The following is a 26,015-nucleotide window of genomic DNA, read 5'->3' on the forward strand; positions in this document are numbered from 1 at the left end:
ACCACCCTCTCAGCAGTGCTATTACAGGAGACACATGAGAAGTTAAGACCAGTAGCGTATGCATCACACTTGCTCTCACCAGTAGAACAGGGGTATACTGTATGTGAAAAACACATTTTTGTGGGCAGTACAACATTTTGCCTACATAGTGGGAATTAATCCACTGACAATATTGACAGAACAAACCCCCATACAATTACTGCTAGATGGAAGGATTAAAGATGGGTCAGTAAGCCAAAAGTGAATTACAAGATGGACATTGCTGTTGTAAGGGGGAAATATTAGTGCAGAGCGAGTAAGCATGACCTCCATGTTAGCCGATAACCTTGGGTACTAAGGAAGTGAACATGAGTGTCAGGTTCTGATAACAGATGATCCCAAGGGGCCATCTGTATCAAAACAAAAAAGGATGGGCTGAAAGCAGATCAGATAAAGTAATGTCTGAGAGTAAAGATACACAGGAGAAAGAAAAACCCTATTTTAAAATTTTTGTATATGGCCCCTCATCAGTACAGGGTGGTGAGGGGAGAAATGGGTGTGGCATCTATGTGGTGGGTGAACATGGCCAGGAAAGGTCTAATACAGCTTTAAAGTTACCCAAAACCACGAGTACACATGTGGCAGAATTAGCCCCTGCAGCATGTGTGGATAGCCACCCAGAATGTTTTCCACTCGGGTCACTCGTACACCCTGATGGTATGAACGTTTGTAACAACCTTACAGATCATTTGCCTCTGTGGGACGCCAGAGGGTTTGTTTCAACTTATGGGAAGCCCCTCCCATCTGGGGCTTTATTACAACGTATATTTGAGGAGACAAAGGAAAAGCGTATGGATTCATGAAGATGAAACCCTACTCTAAATTTTCTCCTTCATTTGCTCAGGGATTCTAGTAGTGTGCACACAGGTGGTTAGTTTGTGAACCCATGGGGTCTTTAGTTGAAACAATGAAAGTTACTTGCTGGTAAATACAGATTCTCTGTGCCTCACTGATTAGTATTACAGGGCACACAAGGGGTGACTCTTGTAACAAAGAGGAATACTAAAGTGTTCCTGAACACTATTCCTGAAGGATTAGTGGGACCAGGCTCTGATGTATCTATACAGATTGAAGGTGTTTATGCTAGAGCCATACTTGACAGAGGTTCTCAAGTTACTTTGCTTTATAGATCCTTTTACAACCGGTATTTGATGCATTTACCATTGACACCACTCAGTGCCCATGAGATTCGGGGGCTTAGTTCTGACGGTACCTGTAAGCTGGTTACATGTCATTGAATCTGGAGTTTTCAGGAGCAGATGTTGGAGTAACTGAGGCTATTGACAGACCAGTGTTGATCTGCCTGGATCCATTTGAAAAGCATGGAGCTTCTATTATTGTGGGAACTTCCATTGAGAGAAGGCTCGTGGGAGCATGCAAGGAGAGAAATGGAGAGAACTTTTTGAAAACCTTGTCCATTCACCTTGTGTTCAGAGCTGCTTAAGATCTCTGAGCAGGTTACCTGGTTCCAGCATATTGATGTAGTCATAAAGAAGGCAAGACAGTGGCTATACTTTATTCGGATTTTGAAGAGATTTGGCATGTCAACAAATACACTCAAAAACTTCTACAGTTGTACTGTGGAGAGCATTCTGACAGGCTGCATCACTGTCTGGTAGGAGGGAGCTACGGCATAGGACCGAAAGAAGCTGCAGAAGGTTGTAAATCTAATCAACTCCATCTAAGGTACTAGCCTACAAAGTTCCCAGGACATCTTTAGGAAGCGGTGTCTCAGAAAAACAGCGTCCATTATTAAAGACCTCCAGCATCCAGGGCATGCCCTTTTCTCACTGTTACCATCAGATAGGAGATCCAGAAGCCTGAAGGCACACACTCAGCGATTCAGGAACAGCTTCTTCCCCTCTGCCATCCGATTCCTAAATGGACTTTGAAGCTTTGGATACTACCTCACTTTCTTTAATACAGTATACAGTATTTTTGTTTTTGCACATTTTTAATAATTTATTTAATATATGTAATTGATTTACTTGTTTATTTATTACTAGGTTTTATTTTTTTTCTCTCTGCTAGATTATGTATCACATTGAATTGTTGCTGCGAAGTTAACAAATTTCATGTCACATGCCGGTGATAATGAACTTGATTCTGATTCTGAAGATGCAAGTTCCTCCTAAGCAGGACGATGGGTAGTAACGAGGAACTATGTGGTACACCCAGTCTAAACTTGTCATGTTATGTCCTGGAGGAGTAGCTAGTGTGACGGGAACCCAAATTCCTCGTTCATTCAGATGGATGCTCTTGAAGATCAGGAAGAAGAGTGATGCTTCCCTGCAGGAGTGCTGGTGAGACCTAAATGGCAGAAATCTTGGGCTATCTATGCAAACAGGATGACAGTGATCACCAGGAATGCCTCAAAAAAGAGACGTGACCCTCAGACGTGGAATGCCAATTGTCTCTCTTTTTCCTGAAACAGTAGTGTCTAGTATTCGGGGGAAACAGAAGAGAAGCTGTTTCCTGGATCAAGGAAGTCGACGTTGAAGTCATGCAACTTTGGAGACTCACTGATGCCTGCAGAATGGAAAAGGAGACCAATTGAGACTATGTTGAAACACGAAGATGTCTTTTTTACTGACGAGTCTGATGTTGGTTGCTCCAAAAGCACTTGCCACACTTCTAGAGTGACCGAGGACCACCCCCCACTTTATGAGTGAGGTCTCACCGGTTAGAACCATTGGAGGTTGAAGAGGTTCGGCAGCACCCGCTTAAACTGAAGGAAGCCAAGTTCAGTCATGGAGCAAGGGGACCTGAGCCATCGGGAGGCACGAGCATAGACAGACATGGAGCAAGAGGACCTGAGCCATCGGGAAGCACGAGCATAGACAGGAAGGGTCACAAGAAGCAGTTGAAGCTGGAGAAGCTGAAGATGGGATAAGGAGGTCTCAGAGAGTAGGGAAAGCTCTAGCTAGGCTGTCAGAGGATGCACCTGGGAGACAGAGTGTTGTGTCCATTCCCATGGTGAGATATGCTACTTCCATTTACAAATGGATTGAGGATTTTGAAATCACAAAATTCATTTGAACGCTGTGTTATTAATAATGGTTTAATGAGATCCAAAGTCATGAGGAGATGACTACTTTTGGTGGGGGGAGAGTGTAATGCCCTGGTTATGATTTCTACTGCAACACTCTAGGTATTTCATTTTAGAAGTTTTCTGCAAAAGCAGTGTGTCCTGTTGGTAGAATGTTTTGGTTTTGGCTAAGATAAGAAGCCCTGCTGTTCAACTTGGGAATGTTGTGTCAGCCAATCAGGATGGTGGAATTGGGAGAAAGTTCTACAGAGAGCAGGGTGGAAAGAAGTTGGTGGTGGAAGATGCCTGAGGATTCTGTGGGAAGGAGCATCCCTGTTGCAAGAAGTGCTTTGTGCAGATGAAAGGCACCAAGGAAGGGACAACACTCCTGAGAGACAGCCTGTTTGTTCAAGATGCATTTCGAGTGAGGTTCGGAATGGGGTGTGTGCTTTCACGTTGACTGTGGGTCCCGAGCTTGAGTAAAAGACAACTCCAGGATGAGCTCCAGTTTTCTGTGCACATTGGACTGGTTTAACCCCAATGGGCCCTTTTATTTATTGTTTTTTTTCTTTTCTCTTTCCTACTAACTGTTTGGTAAAGCTGAAAATAGTAAGTATACTTCCTTTATAATTTTATGCGGTGTACGATCTGTTTTATCTTGCCGACCAATAACTGTGTATGGGCAGTATTTACACAGCATCCGCTCAAATCGAGATTTCTTTAATCGGAACATCATGACATTCCCCTTCTGTTGAACCCCAAATCATAGCGACCCGAGTCGTGTATTGTTTGTGAAAGGTGGCCTTCTCATCGCTGAGTCATGAGGCTGTCAGTAGAGCCCGCTGACGAACCACGTCTGCATATGGGCCCAGTGGGGTGCGGGGGAGCTACAGTAGGATAATTGGTCATTATAATTTGTCCTGTGATTAGGCTAGGGTTAAATAGGTGGGTTGCTGGGTGGTGTGGCCCAGTGGGCCAGGAGGACCCGTATCACACAGTATCGCTAAATAAAAATAACATGGTTGGGATGGTTTATCTTTAATAAGCTTTGAGGTACTTTCAGAACAGGTACTGAGGAATAGAGATTTCCCATTCAGCACCACTTAATGACATGAAATAGACAACACACACTGCAGCCACAATAGTGATGCGTGATTAAGGAGTCAGATTTGATGTTAAGAAGTATCTGTTCTCCAAAATTAAATAGAGTTTCTTACTTGTGACTCCCAGTTCAGGCAAGTGGAGAATTTTCCTTCACACGTCTGACTCTCCCTCTAGATGGCAGCAAGCCTGTGGAGAAATATGGAAGTGAATTACCTGCTACAGAGAGCACAGACTCTGAGCTGCTCTTTTATGATGTGCTATTGGCAGCAATTGCTAAACCACAAGACCACCATGTGGCTCATTGATATTTACAAAGAAAGTGATTCTGAGTGAGTTACTTTGACCTTTAGTGCCCTATATTCAGTCATTGTGACCATACTGGTATGAACAATTTGCTCAGCATGGGCAAAACTTTTCTATTTCATTCATCCTTCAAAATATGGAAAACACAGTCACACCTTGTGCATAAATCACATTTTTATGAATCACATACTCTTAAGCTGTTGAGAGTTTCACTTTCAGCTTACCTGAAAACTCCTTGAAGATTTGACGTACGTGCCCCTAAGCAGGTAAAACATATTAGCATTTTCACCTCTGGAGCCGAGTCTTCTCTCTGCAAAAGCCAAAAGTAGGTTCTGAGTCTGGGATGTGGGGGAGTGCAGAAGTTCAATATCCTCCATCACCGTCGTTCTCAAACAGCTCAGCTGTATGCAAAGTAGCCATTCTTGGTAGAAAGCTGGGACATAGTAGTTATATAAAAAAAAATCAACTTCCTGAGAACACCAGACAAATAGGCACATTTTTTTCTCGTCAGTAGTCTGTCCAATAAAAGCCTATAACAATTAAAGTAAAATCCAGGTTGTTGCAATTATTGAATGCACCATCTCATTTCATTGCCGACTGATCGTCAGCGAATGGTCCAGGTCACGTCGGCTATCAGTTGTTGGACCTCAGCCAGTCCCAGACTGGGGCAGGGTGTAAGATCGGTGGCCCAGTGAGAGGAGGGCTTGTTGCCCCTGCCTCGGCTTTCTCTGACCTGCTGTGCCCTGGCTACTTTGCCTTGTTTTGCCCAGTTGTCTCTGAAATGCTCCCTCTGTCTCCTCCATCCCTCTACCCTTTTTCTCTCTGCTCTGCCTAATTCTCTCCCACTCTTTCTCTGTCTTCCGCAGTCCTGCCTTCATTGCCTCTGTGCTGACCTCACTGACGCGATGCTTCCCTGTCCCACTGTTGCTTTCTCTACGCTCCCCTCCCTGGCTCTCTCTCTCTGTGATGTAAGGGTCCTCCTACCCTCACCTTATCCACTCTCCCTACACCAGCTCTCTCCGCTCTGGTTCTTTCTGCCCAAATGTTGACCTGTACAATCTGTCCTGTGCTCCATATGTCATTTATCCTGATGCCGTACTACCTGTGCTGAGCTCTGAGTCTGTCCAGGGTGAATTATGTCTCATCAACAGCAGCAATACTCCGAAACTAAGGAACTCAACAACTAATATAAGGTAGAGTATTGCAAATAGTATAAAATATTACAAGAAAATACAAAAGCCTTTTATAGGACAGGAATATAGGGTTAGAAAACCCTCTGTGTAATGCTGTAGCTTTTGTACTCTGACAATCTTCACTAATTTACCTTCAGCCAGAATCAGGTTTAATATCACCAGCACATGTCATGAACTTTGTTGTTTCTACAGTATTTTAATAATTTCAATTCTGAATCTGGACATAACTCTGAATCTGGTGTCAGCTCTTGTCTGGACAGGTTGACGAGATCTGTCTGTTGTTTCTTTTCAATCTGACCAGGTACAACTTCTATATTGCTGCAAAATTGCACTGTTTGTAGTAACACACACACACACACACACGACTCAGCAGGTCAGACAGCATTTATGCAAAGGAGTAAACAGTTGATGTTTCAGGCCAAGCCCCTTTATCAGTACCTTGGACATAACCTTCCTGTCTGTCAGTTTATATCTTGTGTAGGGTTTTTGTATCCTTTGTCATGTTTACAGCTCACTTTACCATATAGCTTTGCATCAGCAGAAATCCTGGATAAATGAATTCTGTCTTTTCATCTACCAGAAGACTCTGTTCTGATTTCTACAGCACTCCTCTTGTAAATATCCTGCCAAAATGACACCAATTTGTTCATTCCTTCTCTTGGTCCTGTTCAAACAACCTTCCATCCATATTTGTGAACTGTTATTTTGTATTAACTGTGTTTTGTAATACCTTATCAAGTGCCTTTTGAAAATCCTTTACCTCATTTAAGGTAAAAGGTGTTGGACATATATCGAAAGAGATGTACATAATAATGGAGGACCAAGACCAAAAATAAATCCTCATTCGTTGGTTCCCTTCTGAACTGATTTTCCCTTCAAAAACCTTGTTAATTCTGATTTTGGTTTTCTCAGGGTTTAATAATTGGTTACAGCATTTTGTCCACAACCTATCTGAGTAAACCAATCCATAGTTCTCTGTGTATCTGCTCCCTCTTCCTAAACGAGAATGGTTTTGCTACTTTCCAGTCTGCTGGAACTATTCCAAAAAATCTGGGCAATCCTGGAAGTAAAGGATGTACAAACGTACATCACCTCGTCAGCCATCTCTTTTAAAATTTCAGAATGCAGACTAATCTGTTTTAATCCCTTTGCTTTCTCATTAGTATATTAATTATTCTAAATTCCCTACTTATTAATTTTTATCCTCTCCATTTCTGCTGCAGTGAAGATGGGTACAAGATGTTTGTACCTTTTCCCATCATTTCCATCATTATTTTAGTGGGATTTTTATTTTTTTTGTTTTGTTCCTCTCCTCGTCTTTGTGGTGCCTGAGGCAGCAAACTTGCCATTTCTTTAGCACTTGTCGGATTTTTAAAGGCCTAGTTGTTAGCTCGAAACTCATCCAGCACAAATGGAACCTTACAAGGAGCCAGCTGTATTCGAACCCAGGACCACTCACCTCAAAGTCCGGTGCAGATGCCACTACATCACCAGCCAGCATTTTTTTTTAAACTGAGATTCACATTTATTTTTGGTCTTCCATGATTGTTCTTGGTTCTCCATTATTATGTCCATTCTGTTCAACATTTACTCAGTTCCTTTCACTGTAAATAGAAAATACCCCTGGTAAGTTGGAGTAATGAAAGCTCATTACTGTCTGGTACCATATCATTGGTGAGTCATCCAATGTAATGTAATTTACACAATATTAAATTAGGTGAAATTTTGTAATAATTTAACTGTTAATCGTTAATCACCAGTTCTTTCAGGTATATCCCTCACTTCCTTTTTCCCAGCTGCTGATATGAAATGTGGCTGTGATCTAAGTCACTAAAGAGACACTGAAGCCGGTGATATAAAGGTTTTTAGTCATCACATCAAGCAAGCATTCTCCTGGAGACCCTCTCGGTAGAGTCCCCCAAACTCCCAAAGTCAAAGGTAACAATAGGTGATTCAATACAATTTTAATAGTTACAATGACATTGTTTATTTTAATCGTTTGGGCTGAAGTTGCTTCCTATGAATTATAAGACCACAGGACGTAGGAGCAATATTAGGCCGTTCAGCTCATTGAGTCTGCTCCGCCATTTCATGAATGTTCAAAGACCTTTGCTGGGACAAAGTGATTCACACATGCTTTAAAACTTCTGTGGACAGAGATCGCAGACACCCATAAATAATGCTGTGAGGGCACAAATACCCCATTCATCAGCTATACCAGTGGCTCTAATAATTACATTTTTTATGTACAGTACTCTGATCACTGCAATTCACAGCCTGTAATTTCCCTTTGGGAGTTGTGCTTTTGAACTGTCTATATGACCTGGTGTTTTTGCAGTATCCTGAAGAATTCAGTGAACTGGACTCTGGAGAATACAGGTACAACCAGGTGGCTGCTGCTGTCCAAACTTGGGGCTGGACCGCCGCCCGAGCCCAAGAGCGGAAAACGAATGGATATTTTGCCAACTTAAATATCGAGCCAAATTAAAAAGATCTAGGCGTCAAGGCTGAGAGCAAATGAGTTACTACTTTGCGAGGTTTACTCACCTTTGTACTGAATTGACTCTGCAGCCATCGGACTCCTGGACTGGCTACATCGCGGCACTGGCCTCCGTGGCTGTGGACTGACTTTCAGCACCTCTGCCGTTCATGCTCTGTATGATATTTGTTCACTTCTTCATTGTTTGCATGATATGCTCCTTTGTAAATCATTGAGCGTTTGATGGTCTTTGTTGTACGGGCTTTTGGTATTGGGTTCTACTTTGTTTTGTGGTTGCCTGCAAGAAGACAAGGTTGCACATAGTATATTTAATTTGATAACATACTTTGAACTTTGACCATGTTTGATGTCTTAAGTGACAAAATCAGTCTTATCTGCAGCTTCCTTGAACTCAGCCACAATGGTGCAAAATAACTTAGCTATGTTGCCTGGTTTGATACATTCAGCTGATGCAGATGAGAATGTCTTCACTTTGCAATTCATATTTCATGAGCAGCCTGCCCCCTGCTGTAAGCCAGCATCCAGTGCTCTGCAGACAACGCTGTGCTTTTATCTGGAAATTGGTCATTGCCTGCAGCCTACATTAACAACTGAAGACTGGTTCTTGTTTCTATTAATATCTGCTATCATCACATAATACTCTAACTCCAGAATAATCCCTAACACAGATGTGGGTAGAGAAATGGCAAACGTACGGGATGTTGCATATTTGTAGACCATCTGTAAAGCAGTAAAACATAGTTAATGGCAAGACCTTAATACTGTTGACGTACTTGAGAACCTCAGGGCGTCCAAGTCCACAGCTCTCCGAAAGTTACTGCATAGAAACCATAGAAACTACAGCACAGAAACAGGCCTTTTGGCCCTTCTTGGCTGTGCCGAACCATTTTCTGCCTAGTCCCACTGACCTACACACGGACCATATCCCTCCATACACCTCCCATCCATGTATCTGTCCAATTTATTCTTAAATGTTAAAAAAGAACCCGCATTTACCACCTCGTCTGGCAGCTCATTCCATACTCCCACCACTCTCTGTGTGAAGAAGCCCCCCCTAATGTTCCCTTTAAACTTTTCCCCCCTCACCCTAAACCCATGTCCTCTGGTTTTTCTCTCCCCTTGCCTCAGTGGAAAAAGCCTGCTTGCATTCATTCTATCTATACCCATCATAATTTTATATACCTCTATCAAATCTCCCCTCATTCTTCTACGCTCCAGGGAATAAAGTCCCAACCTATTCAACCTTTCTCTGTAACTGAGTTTCTCAAGTCCCGGCAACATCCTTGTAAACCTTCTCTGCACTCTTTCAACCTTATTTATATCCTTCCTGTAATTTGGTGACCAAAACTGAACACAATACTCCAGATTCGGCCTCACCAATGCCTTATACAACCTCATCATAACATTCCAGCTCTTATACTCAATACTTTGATTAATAAAGGCCAATGTACCAAAAGCTCTCTTTACGACCCTATCTACCTGTGACGACACTTTTAGGGAATTTTGTATCTGTATTCCCAGATCCCTCTGTTCCACTGCACTCCTCAGTGCCTTACCATTAACCCTGTATGTTCTACGTTGGTTTGTCCTTCCAACGTGCAATACCTCACACTTGTCAGTATTAAACTCCATCTGCCATTTTTCAGCCCATTTTTCCAGCTGGTCCAAGTCCCTCTGCAGGCTCTGAAAACCTTCCTCACTGTCTACTACACCTCCAATCTTGGTATCATCAGCAAACTTGCTGATCCAATTTACCACATTATCATCCAGATCATTGATATAGATGACAAATAACAATGGACCCAGCACTGATCCCTGTGGCACACCACTAGTCACAGGCCTCCACTCAGAGAAGCAATTCTCTACCACCACTCTCTGGCTTCTTCCATCGAGCCAATGTCTAATCCAATTTACCACCTCTCCATGTATACCTAGCGACTGAATTTTCCTAACTAACCTCCCATGCGGGACCTTGTCAAAGGCCTTACTGAAGTCCATGTAGACAATATTCACTGCCTTCCCTTCATCCACTTTGCTGGTAACCACCTCGAAAAACTCCAACAGATTGGTCAAACATGACCTACCACGCACAAAGCCATGTTGAGTCTCCCTAATAAGTCCCTGTCTATCCAAATGCTTGTAGATTCTGTCTCTCCCAATAACTCCCTCCAATAACTTACCTACTACCAACGTTAAACTTACTGGCCTATAATTTCCCGGATTACTTTTCGATCCTTTTATAAACAACGGAACTACATGAGCCACTCTCCAATCCTCCGGCACCTCACCTGTAGACAGCGACATTTTAAATATTTCAGCCAGAGCCCCTGCAATTTCAACACTAGTCTCCTTCAAGGTCCGAGGGAACACCCTGTCAGGTCCCGGGGATTTACCCACTTTAATTTTCCTCAAGACAGCAAGGACCTCCTCCTTTTCGATCTGTACAGTTTCCATGATCTCACTACTTGTTTCCCTTAATTCCATAGACTTCACACCAGTTTCCTTAGTAAACACAGACGCAAAAAACCTATTTAAGATCTCCCCCATTTCCTTTGGTTCCGCACATAGCCGACCACTCTGATCTCCAAGAGGACCAATTTTATCCCTTACAATCCTTTTGCTCTTAATATACCTATAAAAGCTCTTTGGATTATCCTTCACTTTGACTGCCAAGGCAACCTCATGTCTTCTTTTAGCCCTCCTGATTTCTTTCTTAAGTATTTTCTTGCACTTCTGATACTCCTCAAGCACCTTATTTACTCCCTGCTTCCTATACACGTCATACAACTCCCTCTTCTTCTTTATCAGAGTTGCAATATCCCTTGAGAACCAAGGTTCCTTATTCCTATTCATCCTGACAGGAACATACAAATTCTGCACTCTCAAAATTTCTGCTTTGAAGGCTTCCCACCTACCGATCATATCCATGCCAGAGAACAACCTGTTCCAATCCACACTTTTTAGATCCTTTCTCATTTCTTCAAATTTGGCCTTCTTCCAGTTTAGAACCTCAACCCTAGGACCAGATCTATCCTTGCCCATGATCAAGCTGAAACTAATGGTGTTATGATCACTGGAACCAAAGTGCTCCCCTACACAGACTTCTGTCACTTGTCCTAACTCGTTTCCTAACAGGAGATCCAATATTGCATCCCCTCTAGTTAGTCCCTCTATATATTGATTTAGAAAGCTTTCCTGAACACATTTTACAAACTCTAAACCATCTAGACCCCTAACAGTATGGGAGACCCAATCAATATGTGGAAAATTAAAATCCCCTACCACCACAACTTTATGTTTCCTGCAGTTGCCTGCTTTCTCTCTGCAGACTGATAGACTGATAGCATGGGAGAGAAGGTGCATAGCATGCTTATCTTTATTTGTTGAGAACTGAGCTTAAGAGTCAGGAGGATATATTGCAGACTTATAAAACTGATTAGGCTGCATCTGGAGAATTGCATTCGGTTCTGATCACCCCCTTACAGGAGGCATGTTGAGGGTTTGGAGAGGATGCAGAAAATGCTTACCAGGATTAGAACGCACATGTTATGAGAAGATTTGGATACACCTGGGTTGTTTTCTCTGAAGTGGCAGAGGTTGCAGGGAGACCTGAGAGAGAAGATCATGTGGGGCAGTGATAACCAGCCAATATATTTTTACCAAAGTCTAAATGTCAAATACTAGAGGGCATGCATTTAAGGTGGGAGGGGCAAGTTCAAAGGTGATTATGTGGGATGTGCTTTTTACAGAGTGGTGGGTGCTTGGAATGCACAGATATGTGGGGTAGTAAAAACAAATATGGGAGAGGAATTTAAAAGATGAATATGCAGGGAGTGAAGGGATATGGACATCGTGTAAGTGGAAGGGATAAGTTTAGTTAGACATTTAATTACTAGATTACATTGCCACATCATGATCCAAAGGCCTGTTCCTGTGCTGTAACAGTGTTCTGTCATTATACAGAACAAGAAACATAATGTGTTGTAATATTTGTCATTAAGGCATTACAATCCATCCCATCCATCACAGACATTCCTTTCCTACTGAAAACTAACGTATCTCTGTTTTCCACTTCTGACAAAGGGTCGCAGACCCAGAATTTTGACTGTTTTTTTCTCTATAAGCGCCTCCTGACATGCCGATTTTCCCCACTATTTTCTGTTTGCTTTAGATTTCCAGTATTTACAGATAATCTTTAAGGTGATAAGATTTAAGGAGCTAGTTGCGATCAAGAAATGCAATGAGTGAAAGAAAGATTAATCGTTTTAATATCAAAAGAAAATGGCAAGCCTGTGAGTGTGAAGCAGCGGGGTTGATTGGAAATGCTGGCACAGGCTGGACTGCCTCTTTGTAACATATAAATAAAATTATTTGTGAAGGATAGGATGTTAATGGACCAGTTCACCTGATCTGTGGATCTGCAGTCACTGGATGAACTGTTGGCACTCACCCATTGCAAAACAAAGCACTTCCAACTTATCCATCTGATTTCAGACAGCACCACTGCAAGGCAGAATCCCCCACTCCTTCACGGGGGCAAACTGTTCTCAGCACTCCCCCAGCTAACTCTAATTAGATGATCACTTGTGAGTTTGTGTGTGCTTCATGGAACCACTCCAAAGATGAACTGTTTGTTTCGGATACATGGAGAAGTGGCAATGAAGTGCAACTAGCAGCGAAACATTGATTCAATTTTATTTAAAAAAATATTGAGATACAGTGGGGAATAGGCACTTTTAGCCCTTTGAGTTATGCCACCCAGCAACCCCGATTTAATCCTGGCCCAATCATGGGACAGTTTACTATGACCAATTAACCTATCAACCAGTACACCTTTGGAATGTGGGAGGAAACCAGAGCCCCCCCCGCCCCCCGAAAACTAAAGCGGTCACAGGGAGAATGTGCAAACTTTTACAGACAGTGGCAGAATTTAACCCAGATACAGTACTGTAAAGCGTTGTGCCATATTCATCACTTATATATGTGAAATATTTTTAATCATTGATGCTGCAGATTAATGCATAGAAAAGCCGGTGGGGGGGGGCAATTGAAAACCTGCAGCAGCCAACCACGAATGTAGATCGAAGGTTCATTTTATTGTCAAAGCATGCAGGTATAATACAACTCTGACATGTATCTTCTCCGGTTTGCCATGAAATACAGAAAGACCATGAGAGGTGATGAAAGAAAATACACCAACTCCTCCCCCACATGAAAAAAGAAACACAACCCGCAGACCCCATCATCCCCTCCCCCTCCCCCTCAGAAAAAAAACAGCGACAATAGCATCCAATTCCCCACCTCTCCCCTGCAGAAAAAACAGCGGCAATATCAGTCCCGGACCCTCTCACTCGCAGAGCACCAGCAGCATCAATATCCCCAACTCCACTCTTACGCACAAAAAATTAGCAGATCGCCCACCCACTAATCAGCCACAAGAAAGAAAACACCGAAAAACTGAAGGAAACCAATAGAAAGTACAGTCCAATAATCACAAGACAGAATATCGGAAACATTTGGTTAATTGAATCAATTTAACCGTCTATATTCAGTCCTTCCGTAAAGAGTGACCTGGGTCCGGATGCTGACTGTCGGCGCCTCTGCGTTCGCCTTGATGCTTCAGTCTTCGTCGCCGCTTCGAGATGTTGTTCATGACCCCGCGCCTCATCTCTGGTCCTTTCCATGAGTCAGTTCACGTTCTTGGCCCTTTTCAGCCCCCGTTTCTGATCCCCACGAGGCAGCTCTCCAGAGCACAGCATTGCGCTGGATCCTTCGATCGACTTCCAGACTGTACGTCACAGGCTCCAACAGTTTCCGTACCCGGACACAATCAGGAGGTGTGGAGCAAGTGAGGTTCCCTATCCGGAAAATGTTTCCCGAGGAATCGCTGTTCGCGGGTGCTAGAATTGCCCAAGGAGATTTTGGAGACGGATACTCTCAATAGTATCGAGGCACCATTTAGACATGCACTTGAATGTGAGCATTGTAGGGCACTGGTAAATAGGATTAGTATGCATAAATACTCTATGGCTACCATAGACATGATAGACCATATAGCCTTTTCTCCATCTGTAGCATTCTGGTTAAATGATGATGGAATCTTCCCACCTCTCCATCCGCTTCCATCTTCATCCCTTTGTTGTCTCTATTTATCAGATCTCAGCCTCTTATTGTTTCCACTCTTTCCCCCACCTATCATTATCAGCACTTGCTCCATCCCCTGCTCTCACCTTTTATACTGGCCATTTGCCCCCTGACTTTCAGTACAGGTGAAGTCTTGATGTAAAATGGCAATTGTCCATACCCCTCCATGGATGCTACCCGGGCTGCTGAGTTCCTTCAATTTAATTAATACTTTACAAACCCCCCCCCCAAAAAAAACCCCTGTTATTTCAGCAACACACATCAAAGTTGCTGGTGAATGCAGCAGGCCAGGCAGCATCTCCAGGCAGAGGTGCAGTCGACGTTTCAGGCCGAGACCCTTCATCAGGACTGAAACTGTTATCTCAGTCTCTGAGGTTGATTGACAGCATCCCTCAGGAACCACAAGAAAACATCTGGCTGGAGTGTTTACTGACACCTTCGACCTCTCGTTTCAGCACAGAGGTACCCCACCTGCTTCAAATATACTGGTGCTGAAGCAGAATGTGTTAGCCTGCCTGAATGATTATTGTCTAGCAGCACAAACATCCACTACGCTGAAGTGCTTTGAAAGCTTGGTGATAACTTCTGCCTGAGGAGTGACTTAGATCCATTCCATTTTGTCTGCCATCACAACAGGTTAACAGCAAATGCCATTTCATTGGCTCTTTGCTCATCTCTGGAGCATCTGAACAATGAAGACGCACACATCAGGATGCTCTCCATTGCTTACAGCTTTGCATTCAACACTTAACCCCTTGAAACTAATCATTAAGCTCCAAGACCTAGACCTCAATACCTCCTTGTGCAACTGGATCTTCAATTTCCTCACTTGCAGACCCCAGTCAGTTCAGATTGTGGAGATGTTGCTGCCAATCACCATCAGCACCAGTGCACAACAAAGGTTGTATGCTTAGTCCCCTGTTCTACTGGTTTTATACCCAATGACTGTGGCTAAGTAAAACTCCAATACCCTATTTGCTGATGATACCTCCATTGGGAAAACCAGGAGGGATATTTGAAAATCTGGTAAAATCATCTCACAACCACCTCTCACTCATTATCCATAAAACCAAAGAGCTGATTATTGACTACATGAGAAAGAAGCCAGAGGTCCACAAGTCAGTCCTCATTAGGAGATTGGAAGCAGAGAGGGCTAGTAGCTTTAAATTCCTTGGCATTAACACATCAAGGGATCTCTGCAGGGACCAGCAAGCCAGTTCCATCACAAAGGTAGCTCGCTAATCCTTTGACGTGCCACTTAAAACTTTGACAAATTTCTATAGATGCACATTGGAATATCCTGACTGGTAGGTCCTGCGTTTCAACCTCCTTGGTCATTACCCTACAACCATCAGGCTTCTGAACCAGTAAGGATAACTTCACTCGCCTCAGTGCTGAACTGACTCCATAACCTATAGACTCACCTTCAAGGACTCTACAGCCAGTTGTATTATTTATTTAGTTTTATTTCCATGATTTGCCTGCTTTTGCACATTGGTTGTCAGTCTTTATGTATAGTTTTTCATAAATTATATTTTAATCTTTAATTTTCTTACAGACATTCACAGGAAAATAATCTCAAGGTAGTATATTGTGACATGTACATACTTTGAAAATAAAGTTACTTTGACTTTGATATAGATCAAGACATATAAAACCACAAGTTATTGGATTCTGGACAGTAGTCCAGAATCCAACTGCAAAATTTGCTGCAGCAATGCAGAGACCAAAATCCTAAACTCATACAGTTGAAATTATGTGCTGATACCACATCAGAAATAGTTTGCAGTTAATTGAATCAATTTAACCATCTACATATTAATCTACAGTATTATGGAATAGGGTTACATATTATGAACACAAATGTATTCAATATTGGTAAATGTTTTAAGTATGCAGTAGGATGATGTCACCTGATCTAGCTACCTTACCTATACTTAAAACTGACAAAACTAATGAAACAAGATAATAACCACAATTGTCCCCTTCCCCAAAAACACTTGTCTATAGCTGTTCAATAATGACAAATTATAAATAATTAAATGCAGACCAATGTTTTCAAAGCAGGTTTTATTGTGTAGATGGCATAGCTACCACTATTTTTTTTGCTGTATATTTGGTAATTACTCTAACCCTGAGTAAATTAAACTACTATTGAAAGTTCAAGCATCTGTGATACAGGCTCTCTTATTTTACAGACGGGGGGGGAGGGTGAATATTCAATTGTAGCAATTAGAAACAAGCATTATATTAAAACAAGGAAGTTCAATTTAAAACAAATATTGTTCACTCAGCAGGACCTAAACCAAGTGCAAGTAACTCTGCATCAATTATGGTGTGGTGGAGAACGAGAGAAATATAAGACAGGATAAATGAGATGTGAACTTTTGCAGCACATTTGCAGATCACATGATGTTCATTTATAATCGCTTTGTTGCAGTCTGCATAAGTACAGTTCACTTGCATACATTACAGAACTCTAGCCAACAATTAGTACACCTGATGCAGAGGACAAATTAGAAGCCCCACAATGCAGAGAAAAGATGCAAAGTTACTTGTTGCTGTTCAATAATACAAATGCTAATAGGATCATTTGGAACAGTTCAACATAACACTTGTTACAGTAAGCATGATCTACATTTAAAATAGTGTCGTTATAGTTCCTTCTGATGAACTTATACAGCTTGTGGCACAATTACAGTGGTAAATATCTAATTGAAATAAATGGTTACTTGATCAGCATCTTCCAATGCAGAAACACTAAGTGGTCAAAAAAAAACTACCACCATACTTCCTTTTTATAAGGTCAAATGCATCAAGTATCTTAGATATTCAATTTATTCACATTAACAGGAGTAAAATTGGAGATAATATGAGGCATTAAAATTTGACCAAATAATTTTGAATTGTATGCTTATCAATGTGTCATTTATTCTTTCTAGTACATTACACTACCTTTGTTTAGGACAAAGACTAATGTTCAAGATAACACAGTAGAGGAATTAGCTTATTATTGTACAAGTGATACATATCCCAAAGAAACCATAGGCAATAAGTATAAAACTGAAGGTCAATACAATGAAAACAGTAGATGCCAACAATTAGTTTGTAGTAGGTGCCAGTATAACAATAGTTTACACCAAGTTATAGGCACTCGCTAATCAACGGTAAATGAATCCCGCACTTAGTAATATTCTTTAATACAGCGGAGAGGATAATTTATAATTACTATTTTGTACTTTTAGAACATGACAATGATATAATAGGCTTACTTTGATAATTTAATAATCCTGTTTGATATTTCCTGCTTCATTAAAAGGAAACATGAATTCACAGTACTGACAAAACACCTTTGACTAAAATCGAGAACACGATGAATACTTGTTTCAGTGCTAAGCTATTTGCCTTCTGGCACTATTAAACCTGCAATCATTTGCCCTGCTGCTATCTCTAAATGAATGATTCTTCCAACATCTCTCCCGTTATCTTAATTGGGATTCTGGAATTGAAGTAACTTGTAAAACTAAACCCTAACCATTACAAAATATAGTAATGCAACTTTATTTAGAAAATAAATTGAACATAAATAAAAGCTACCTGGATGAAGGTGGAGAGCAAAAACTGGAATGGAAATAAACATTTGACATTCTTAAAGTGCATATGACTACTTGAAATGATGCTCACTTCCATGTTTTGCTTAACAGTATTTATTTGCAATCAAATAACCTAAGATTCAGAGATGTGACGTGGCAAGCTGTCAATGACTAATTACAATTTGATCCAAAATTCAGATTCACCAGTTCTAACAGGAGCAACAAGACCCTGTCTTGACACATGGAGTTGCAAGTTAGAACACAGATTTGAGCCAGGAGCTCCTGGGAACAGAAGTTCAATGAGATGGTTTGACAGACTGATTGGAAGTGATGATTAAGGATATGCTGGAAATAACTCAAAGTAGAATAATGCTGTCAGAAAAAAAAGTTGTCTGATGAAAGTATGAGAACAATATGATATTAGTTGACAAATTTATCCATTATACAATAAAGATGAAAGTTGAGACTTTTACAAGATATTCGTCTTTCTGACATCTTAAGGAAGCCATAGCTTCATAGGCACTAATATTAGACAGACAGCATGCACACTGTGCATTGTAGAGAGGGTATAGAGTTTCTTCTTTACACAGCTCAGTAAGTTAAATGTCATTCCACATTTGTTCACAGCTTCAGTACATGTTAGTATGCAAATTTGCCAGTCAACTGGTTCAACAATTCTCCAGTGCTAGTTAATATAGCTCTTGAAGTACACTAATGATCTCATTTATTAATTTATTGGTAAAATCCAACTCTGCATCCAAGGAGTTTGGAGATTTAACTATTGTGGTGCTGCACTATGATGAAGCAGTGTTAATAAAAAGTCCTCAACAGCGAACACTTTTACAATGACTACTTACCTTGCTGTGGTTTTAGATTTCCTTAACTTATACTTCAAGTTGCATTAAATAAGGCAGCTTTAAAACACGTACACACTGAAAGGGAAATTTAAATATCCTGCTTTGGTGTTTTTGTAGTTTTGTGCAATCATTGCGTTCAGTTTGATCACCAAACATTCCAATTCCAGTAGGCGATCAAGTCCTGACATCCTAGGCAATTTATCTCAACCTAAAGGAGGAATGAAACATTTCTCCACCATCCCTCTAGGTCAGTTTTATATGCTAAGTCAATGAATCAATTTAGTTCCTTTTGTGATTTTTACATGTTCCTTCGAGCTAAAGGAATAATGAGTACAGAGTGCACAGTGGTTAAAAACCTGAAGTGCATGTAAACTATACAGAAATAAATTGTTTTGAAATTCATGAACACATGGGCATGGTTGACCCTGAGTTACGATTCAGCACTTGTCTAGTACACACTGAAAATTTCTGCTGTAACTGGGTGCATAAGAAACAAAGAGTGGTATTGTTCCATCGTATCCAGACTTCCACTGTTTGTATGACAGATTTTCAAATTAGTGAAAAACTAAAAATCACACCACTCCATGTAGGTTAGTCTCATGCACTTGATTACTGAACAAGAGTAATTAAACTGTTTGCAGAGCCACTCAATCCACCTTCACCCTTCTGGAAGGATTTTATAATACTTGGTACTTGGAGTCCTGTGTACAAGCTTAGGCCACCACACCAGACCTGCATGAGGAGGAAAATGCCAATTAATTTATCAGTCAGATATTTCTGAAAGCAATAATGAAGCTCATAATACATTTTAATAGTAAAATATACCACTAAAGAAGCACAGAATGGTCACAGCAAAGCAGGGAACCAATCAGCCCATCATGCTCATGCTAGCTTTCTAGCAACCTCTCTCTGTAGCCTTGAAATTAATTTCTTTACCATATACTTATTGAATGAATTCCCTCACAAGTCATGGCTAGCAGCAGATCATTCCTGATTCCAACTATAAACTAGAAGTCAGGATAGAAGGTAGGGGGAGGGGAAGAAGTAGTACAAGGTGGCAGGTGATAGGTGAAACTGGGTGAGAGGGAGGGGGTGAAGCAAAGAGCTGGGAAGTTGATTGGTCAAAGTGATAAAGGGCTGAAGAAGGAGGAACCTGATAGGAAAGGAAAGAAGTCCATGGAAGAAAGGAAAGGGGGAGGAACAAAGGTGTATCCTCCTGTATATTGATGAGGTCCTATGTACTGTAGATCAGGAAACCCCTTTGTCCAGCCACGCTTTGTCTGCCACAAAACACAGGATTTCCCGGTGACAACCCATTTCAATTCAACTTCCCATTCTCATATGTCAGGCTACGGCGTCCTCTATAGACACAATGAGGCCACATTCAGGTTGGAGAAGCAACACTTTATATCCTGTCAGGGTAGCCTCCAACCCAATGGCATGAACATAGATTTCTCGAACTTCTGGTAATTAACCACTTCATCTCCTTCACCACTGCCCATTCTTGTTTCCCTTTCACAACTTTTCTCTTTACCTGCCCATTACCCAAAGATTCCCCCTTCTCTGGTCCTTTATCTTTTCCGCCAATCAACTTCCCAGCTCTTTGCTTCATCCCCTGCCCCTCTCCCAGTTTCACATATCACCTACCACCTTGTACTTCTTTCCTCCACCTTCTTATTCTGAATTCTTCCCCCTTCCTTTCCAGATCTGTTGAAGGGTCTTGGCCCAAAACGTCAACTGTTTATTCCCATCCATAGATGCTGCCTGATCTGCTGAGCTCCTCCAGCACACTGTGCATTATTCTTGTAAACCTTTTCTGTATACCCTCACTGGCTTACAGCCTTCCTTTAATGTGGTGATCAGAACGGAACACAATACTTTAGCTGAGGCTAAGGGTTCAGCATGTCTGTCCTCCTTTTATACTCTCTGCTTTGGTTGATAAAGCCCAGAAATATGCATATTTCTCAAATTGTTCTGCCACTAGTGTATTCTGTAAGGTCCTTTGCTCCTGTATACCTTTTAGAACAATATATTGCCTCTTCTCATGCTTCAGAGTGCACAAACTATTATTTCTAAACATTAAACTTCATCTTCAATGCTTTTTCCCACTACATCAACTTCCATATCTTTATCATGTTGCAATCTATCACCATCCTCTTCACACTTTCAAGTTACATGTTATTTATACACCTAGAAACTGTGGCTTACACCCTTATTCAAATGCATTAATATAGAGAAAAATTGGCCTGTATACCAAACCCCAGCGGATTGTTGCTCTTAACCTTATTCTAGTCCAATAAACAACAATTCACCATGACCTTCTGTGCCAATTTCACTTCCATGCTATCAATGTCCCATTTATAGGATGTATTCCAAATTGGCTGATAAGCCTGTTACATGGCACCTCATCAAAAATGGAAGTTCAAGTGCATCATGTTGACTACATTTATCGGCACTATCTTGGGCAGAATCTTTTAATTCACAAAGATAGGATATTGAGTTTATTTATGAAATTATTTAAATATTTTGCAATATATTTGTTTCTCACGTCATGTTAGCATAGTGGTTACGCTTTACAGTACCAACGACCTGGGTTCAATTCCTATCGCAATCTGTAAGGAGCTTGCATGTTCTCCCCATGATTGTGTGGGTTTCCTCCACATAATCTGGTTTCCTCCTACAGTCCAAAGATGTATTGGTTGGTAAGTTAATTGCTAATTGTAAATTTTCCTATGATTAGGCTAGGGTTAAATCAGGAGTTGCTGGGCAGCACAGCTCAAAGGGCTGGAAGGGCTTATTCTGCACTGTATTTCAATAAAATTTAAAAAAAATGGAAAACTTCCAAGGATCCAAAATTCCTATATTCATCCTAGAATTTTTAATTTAGTGTACTAATATCAAGTACATTGGCCTATACTAATTTTATAAACTTTTCATTATTTTTAGAAATACAGTTGACCATTTTTACAAAATTATGACTGCTTTGATCATCAGATTTAACATTCTAAGAACAGTGGTACTTTACAAACTATTAAGCCAAACTGTTCTTTAGCAAAACATTAATCAGTCACTTACCATAAATGCAGGAACTACTGGTTGAGTAAATTTTGCCTTGAAAGTATGTAATAATTGCTTTGTATCAGCATTATAAAAGGAAATTTGACCTGCAAAAGTAAAATGCTTATTTACATTTGAATATTTACATTGTTATTTCTTAAAAGTGAAACAAAGGTAATTTAAGCATTAGATAATCATAAACTAAAAGATGACTTCCACAATTAATTTGTGTACAATTATATATAGAGAGAAGTAGCAACACAAGATACCATAATAACATAATTGCCAGTACAATTTGATACCAAACCACAGATGCTTGATCATATAAAGTTTAGTCAAATAGGCACATTTTAAGGAAGAAATCAAGGAAATTACACAAACAGAAAAAACAGGAACGTTAGCACTGAGATGCCCCACGTCAGCCTTTAATAGTAAAGAAAACCTCCCAATTGCCTTTTGCAACTGTATGTTAAGATTGTATCACTGTCTACCAACATTTTTCCACCACAGATTTTCAAAACATTTTCCGACAGAAGTTATTAACCTTATATTCCTCTACAGGATATTCTACCTCCAACTTAAACATTGAAAGCTAGGGAGAATGTACAGGCAATTTTTTAAGTTGACAAAGTATTGCCACTAGTAATCAATGCTGTAGTTTTAGCCAATTACAATTCTGATCAACAACTTGGACGTATGAGGACATGCCAGATATACCAGATGATTCAATTGCTTTTGGTGGCATTGCATTCTTAACCACTCTTCAGGTAAATATCTTACAATTCTGAATATATCAGCTCTATACATTGATTATCTCCAGTTTTGGATTTCTCTACCAACTGGATGCATTTCTCTAAGATTTGTAAACTTTAAAGGATAAAGGTCAATACTGCATTCCTAAATCTTACTTATTTCAGCAAAAACATCCCCAGCCTATTGAACCGTTTCTTACTTTCAGGAAGCTTTTGATAGGGTCCTACACAAGAGATTAGTATAGTAAATTAAACCATGATAGGATAGTAAAATAGGATAAAGTGCTAATAGATTGAGAACTGGTTGACCAAAAAGAAACAAACAATAGGGTCTTTTTCTGAGTGGGAGGCTTTGACTAGTGTGGATATCAGTGCTAGGATAGCAGCTATTATCAATATACTGTATATTAATGATCTGAAGGAGGGAATTAAATGTAACATCAGTAAGCTCAACAAGGACACAAAGTCGGGAAAGAGGGTGAATACTGTAGAAGTTGTAGAAAAACCCAAGTCAAACGAGTGGATAGATACACTAATGTGGATAACTGTGAGCATATTCACTTTGATGGCAATAAGACATGACAGTGCATTGGAAAAGGGGAAGATGCAACAAAATTTAAGTGGCCTTATGCACCAGATGCAGCATTCAATTGAGGAAAATTGAATGCTGGTCTTCATAGTAAAAGGAGTTGAGTATAGGAACAGGGATGCCTCACTGCAATTGTAAAGGGTCTTAGTGAGATCAAAGGTGTGTGTGTTTTTTTTTTAATATAAATGTCCTAGCCAAGGAGGGATGTTCTTGTTCTAATAGGGGATTCAGCAAAGATTTACCAGACTAAACTCTGGGATGGCAGAACTAACTTATGAAGAATGATTAGATAAATTGGACTACACACATAAAAGTTGCTGGTGAACGCAGCAGGCCAGGCAGCATATCTAGGAAGAGGTGCAGTCGACGTTTCAGGCCGAGACCCTTCGTCAGGACTAACTGAAGGAAGAGTGAGTAAGGGATTTGAAAGTTGGAGGGGGAGGGGGAGATCCAAAATGATAGGAGAAGACAGGAGGGGGAGGGATGGAGCCAAGAGCTGGACAGGTGATAGGCAAAAGGGATACGAGAGGATCATGGGACAGGAGGTCCGGGAAGAAAGACAAGGGAAGGGGAACCCAGAGGATGGGCAAGGGGTATATTCAGAGGGACAGAGGGAGAAAAAGGAGAGTGAGAGAAAGAATGTGTGTATAAAAATAAGTAACAGATGGGATACGAGGGGGAGGTGGGGCATTAGCGGAAGTTAGAGAAGTCGATGTTCATGCCATCAGGTTGGAGGCTACCCAGACGGAATATAAGGTGTTGTTCCTCCAACCTGAGTGTGGCTTCATATTTACAGTAGAGGAGGCCGTGGATAGACATGTCAGAATGGGAATGGGATGTGGAATTAAAATGTGTGGCCACTGGGAGATCCTGCTTTCTCTGGCGGACAGAGCGTAGATGTTCAGCAAAGCGGTCTCCCAGTAAGATAAATTGGGCTTATGTTTATTAGAATTTAGATGATGTAGAGGTGATCTCAGAAACCCATAAAGTTCAAATGTAATTTCTAAGATAATAGATTAGACACAGGAAAGAGACAAAAGATTTGAAGATGCTGAGAAATGGAGCAAAAATCAAGTTGCTGGAGTAACTCAGGCAGCACCTGTGGAGGCAAAGGTATGCAGGGTCTCAAATCGATCCTTTGCCTCCTCAGATGCTGCTCCAGTTACTCCAACAGATCTTCTACATTTAGCAGGGCAGGGTAGTACAGGGTTCAGTCAAATATAGAGAGTAAACTGACAAGGATGAAGGAAAACATCTTCCCTCAGAGAGTGATGCTTTGTGGAATTCTCTACCACAGAAAGCAGTTAAAGCCGAGGTGTTAAATATATTCAAATAGGAGGTTGATTTTTCTCATAGAGCTAGAGAGATGAGACACAAGTTGCACAGTGGCAGAGCTGATAAAGCAGCTCCAACTACCCAGGTATGATTTGACCTCTTATGCCTTCTCTGTCAAATGTGCACATTCTCCCTGTATCTGCATGGCTTTTCTCCCGCATTCCAAAGACTTGCCAACTTGCCAGATTAAATTGCCCCTAATGTGTAGATGAGTGGTAGAATGCATGAAGGTGGATGGGTTGATGGCAAAATAGAGAGAAGAAAATGGGATTAGTGTAAAAATTGTTGTTTAATGTTGTCTGTGGACTCAGTAGACCACTGAGTTGTCTCCATATGACTTTATATGGGGAGAAGGCAGGACTTCAGTACTGAATACGGATGATCAGCCATGATCATACTGAGTTATGGAGCAGGCCCTAAGGAGAATGGATGGCCCCTGCTGTTTTCTGTATTTTGAAGAGTACGCTGTCAGTTTTGATAGTATCATACCATCATTATATTTTGTGAAATATTAACAGTTCTGCAGAGCAAAACTTTACACAAAATGTGATAAAATGCATGTGTTGCTTTTCAACTCCATCCCTCTAGTATAAAGACAGGTTATTGTTAATGGTCTCACTAACCTGCATTGCTACTTTTATTAATTTCTACACCTGTACTAGTGGATCATGTCCTTTAATTCATTCAGACAAACTAAGTAACACAGGTAAGAGGGTTGGGGAGTGGAACTAGCTGGTCTATTCTTGCAAGAAGTTGGTACAGAGTCAATGGGTTAAACTTTGGTGTTGAAACCATTCTGTGATGTTGTGTGCTCAACCACAAAGGAGACAGAAAGTGTCACGACAACAAAGGCATTGGTTGTCATAGCAATTTACAATCTCTAACAACTATGTAACTTTGAGAAGGACCATTTAAGTGCAATGGCAATGCTTGCAGTGGTTCAACTATGGAGTTGCATGAAAGTGGGGACAGATTTGGAGGCAACATATTTCAGGACTATAGATTGGACATGTTTTGCAGGAAGTTGGGGCGGGAAGAACCTGTTGACATGCTCTGTCAAGGGGATCAGGGCAGCAGTTAAGTGGACAAGCATAGCTTGGACAGGAAACTAGAGAAAAGTGCAAATTCAGCACTGGGAGAAAGATGCAACTCCTTAGTACCTGTGAAAGTAAAAGGAGGATGGGAAATATTTTCGGAAGATTGATTTGAGAGACGCAAAGCCAAGGGCATCTTTGTGCTCTGCGATAATGTTAAAACTAAGCAATTTTTGGAGAGGAAACCATAACCTTATAGTGCCTCAAGGCCCATTGCTCTGAAGGGCAAACAAATCCACTCCTAGGCTTATCAAGATCTAACATATTATCCAGATCCAGATTGAACTGTATACTTTGCCCGGTATATGCCAAATATACCAACCTGTGCCAATATGAACATAGTTTGAGAGAGAAGCCATGATTAAGTGGATCACATTATCTCCCAAAGCAATGATTGTTATTTATAAAGTAATCTAGATTTATGAAA

The 26,015-nt window shown here is 40.9% G+C and overlaps 2 protein-coding genes across 6 annotated transcripts in view; both read right to left on the reverse strand.

Moving 5' to 3' along the window:
• Positions 1–4,851, reverse strand: part of LOC134357494 (sialidase-4-like) — a 92,876-nt gene extending 88,025 nt beyond the window's left edge. Inside the window, exon 1 of the mRNA XM_063069119.1 lies at positions 4,699–4,851. Within this exon, the coding sequence (XP_062925189.1) occupies positions 4,699–4,851 (153 nt within the window). The remainder of the gene's footprint in view (positions 1–4,698) is intronic.
• Positions 4,852–15,862: 11,011 nt separating this feature from the next.
• LOC134357449 (FSD1-like protein) overlaps positions 15,863–26,015 on the reverse strand; it is a 77,096-nt gene continuing 66,943 nt past the window's right edge. For 2 of the 5 annotated variants that reach the window (XM_063069041.1, XM_063069038.1), the window contains 2 exons: positions 21,837–21,925; positions 15,865–19,493 (listed from right to left, as the gene is read on the reverse strand). In XM_063069041.1, coding sequence (XP_062925111.1) covers positions 19,371–19,493; positions 21,837–21,925 — 212 coding nt within the window. In that variant the 3' untranslated portion in view covers positions 15,865–19,370. Of the gene's footprint in view, positions 19,494–21,836; positions 21,926–26,015 lie in introns of all 5 variants that reach the window. The other 3 variants (XM_063069040.1, XM_063069037.1, XM_063069042.1) reach the window with 2 other exon arrangements.

Source organism: Mobula hypostoma, chromosome 16, assembly GCF_963921235.1.
Source record: "Mobula hypostoma chromosome 16, sMobHyp1.1, whole genome shotgun sequence".
NCBI classification, from domain to species: Eukaryota; Metazoa; Chordata; class Chondrichthyes; order Myliobatiformes; family Myliobatidae; genus Mobula; species Mobula hypostoma.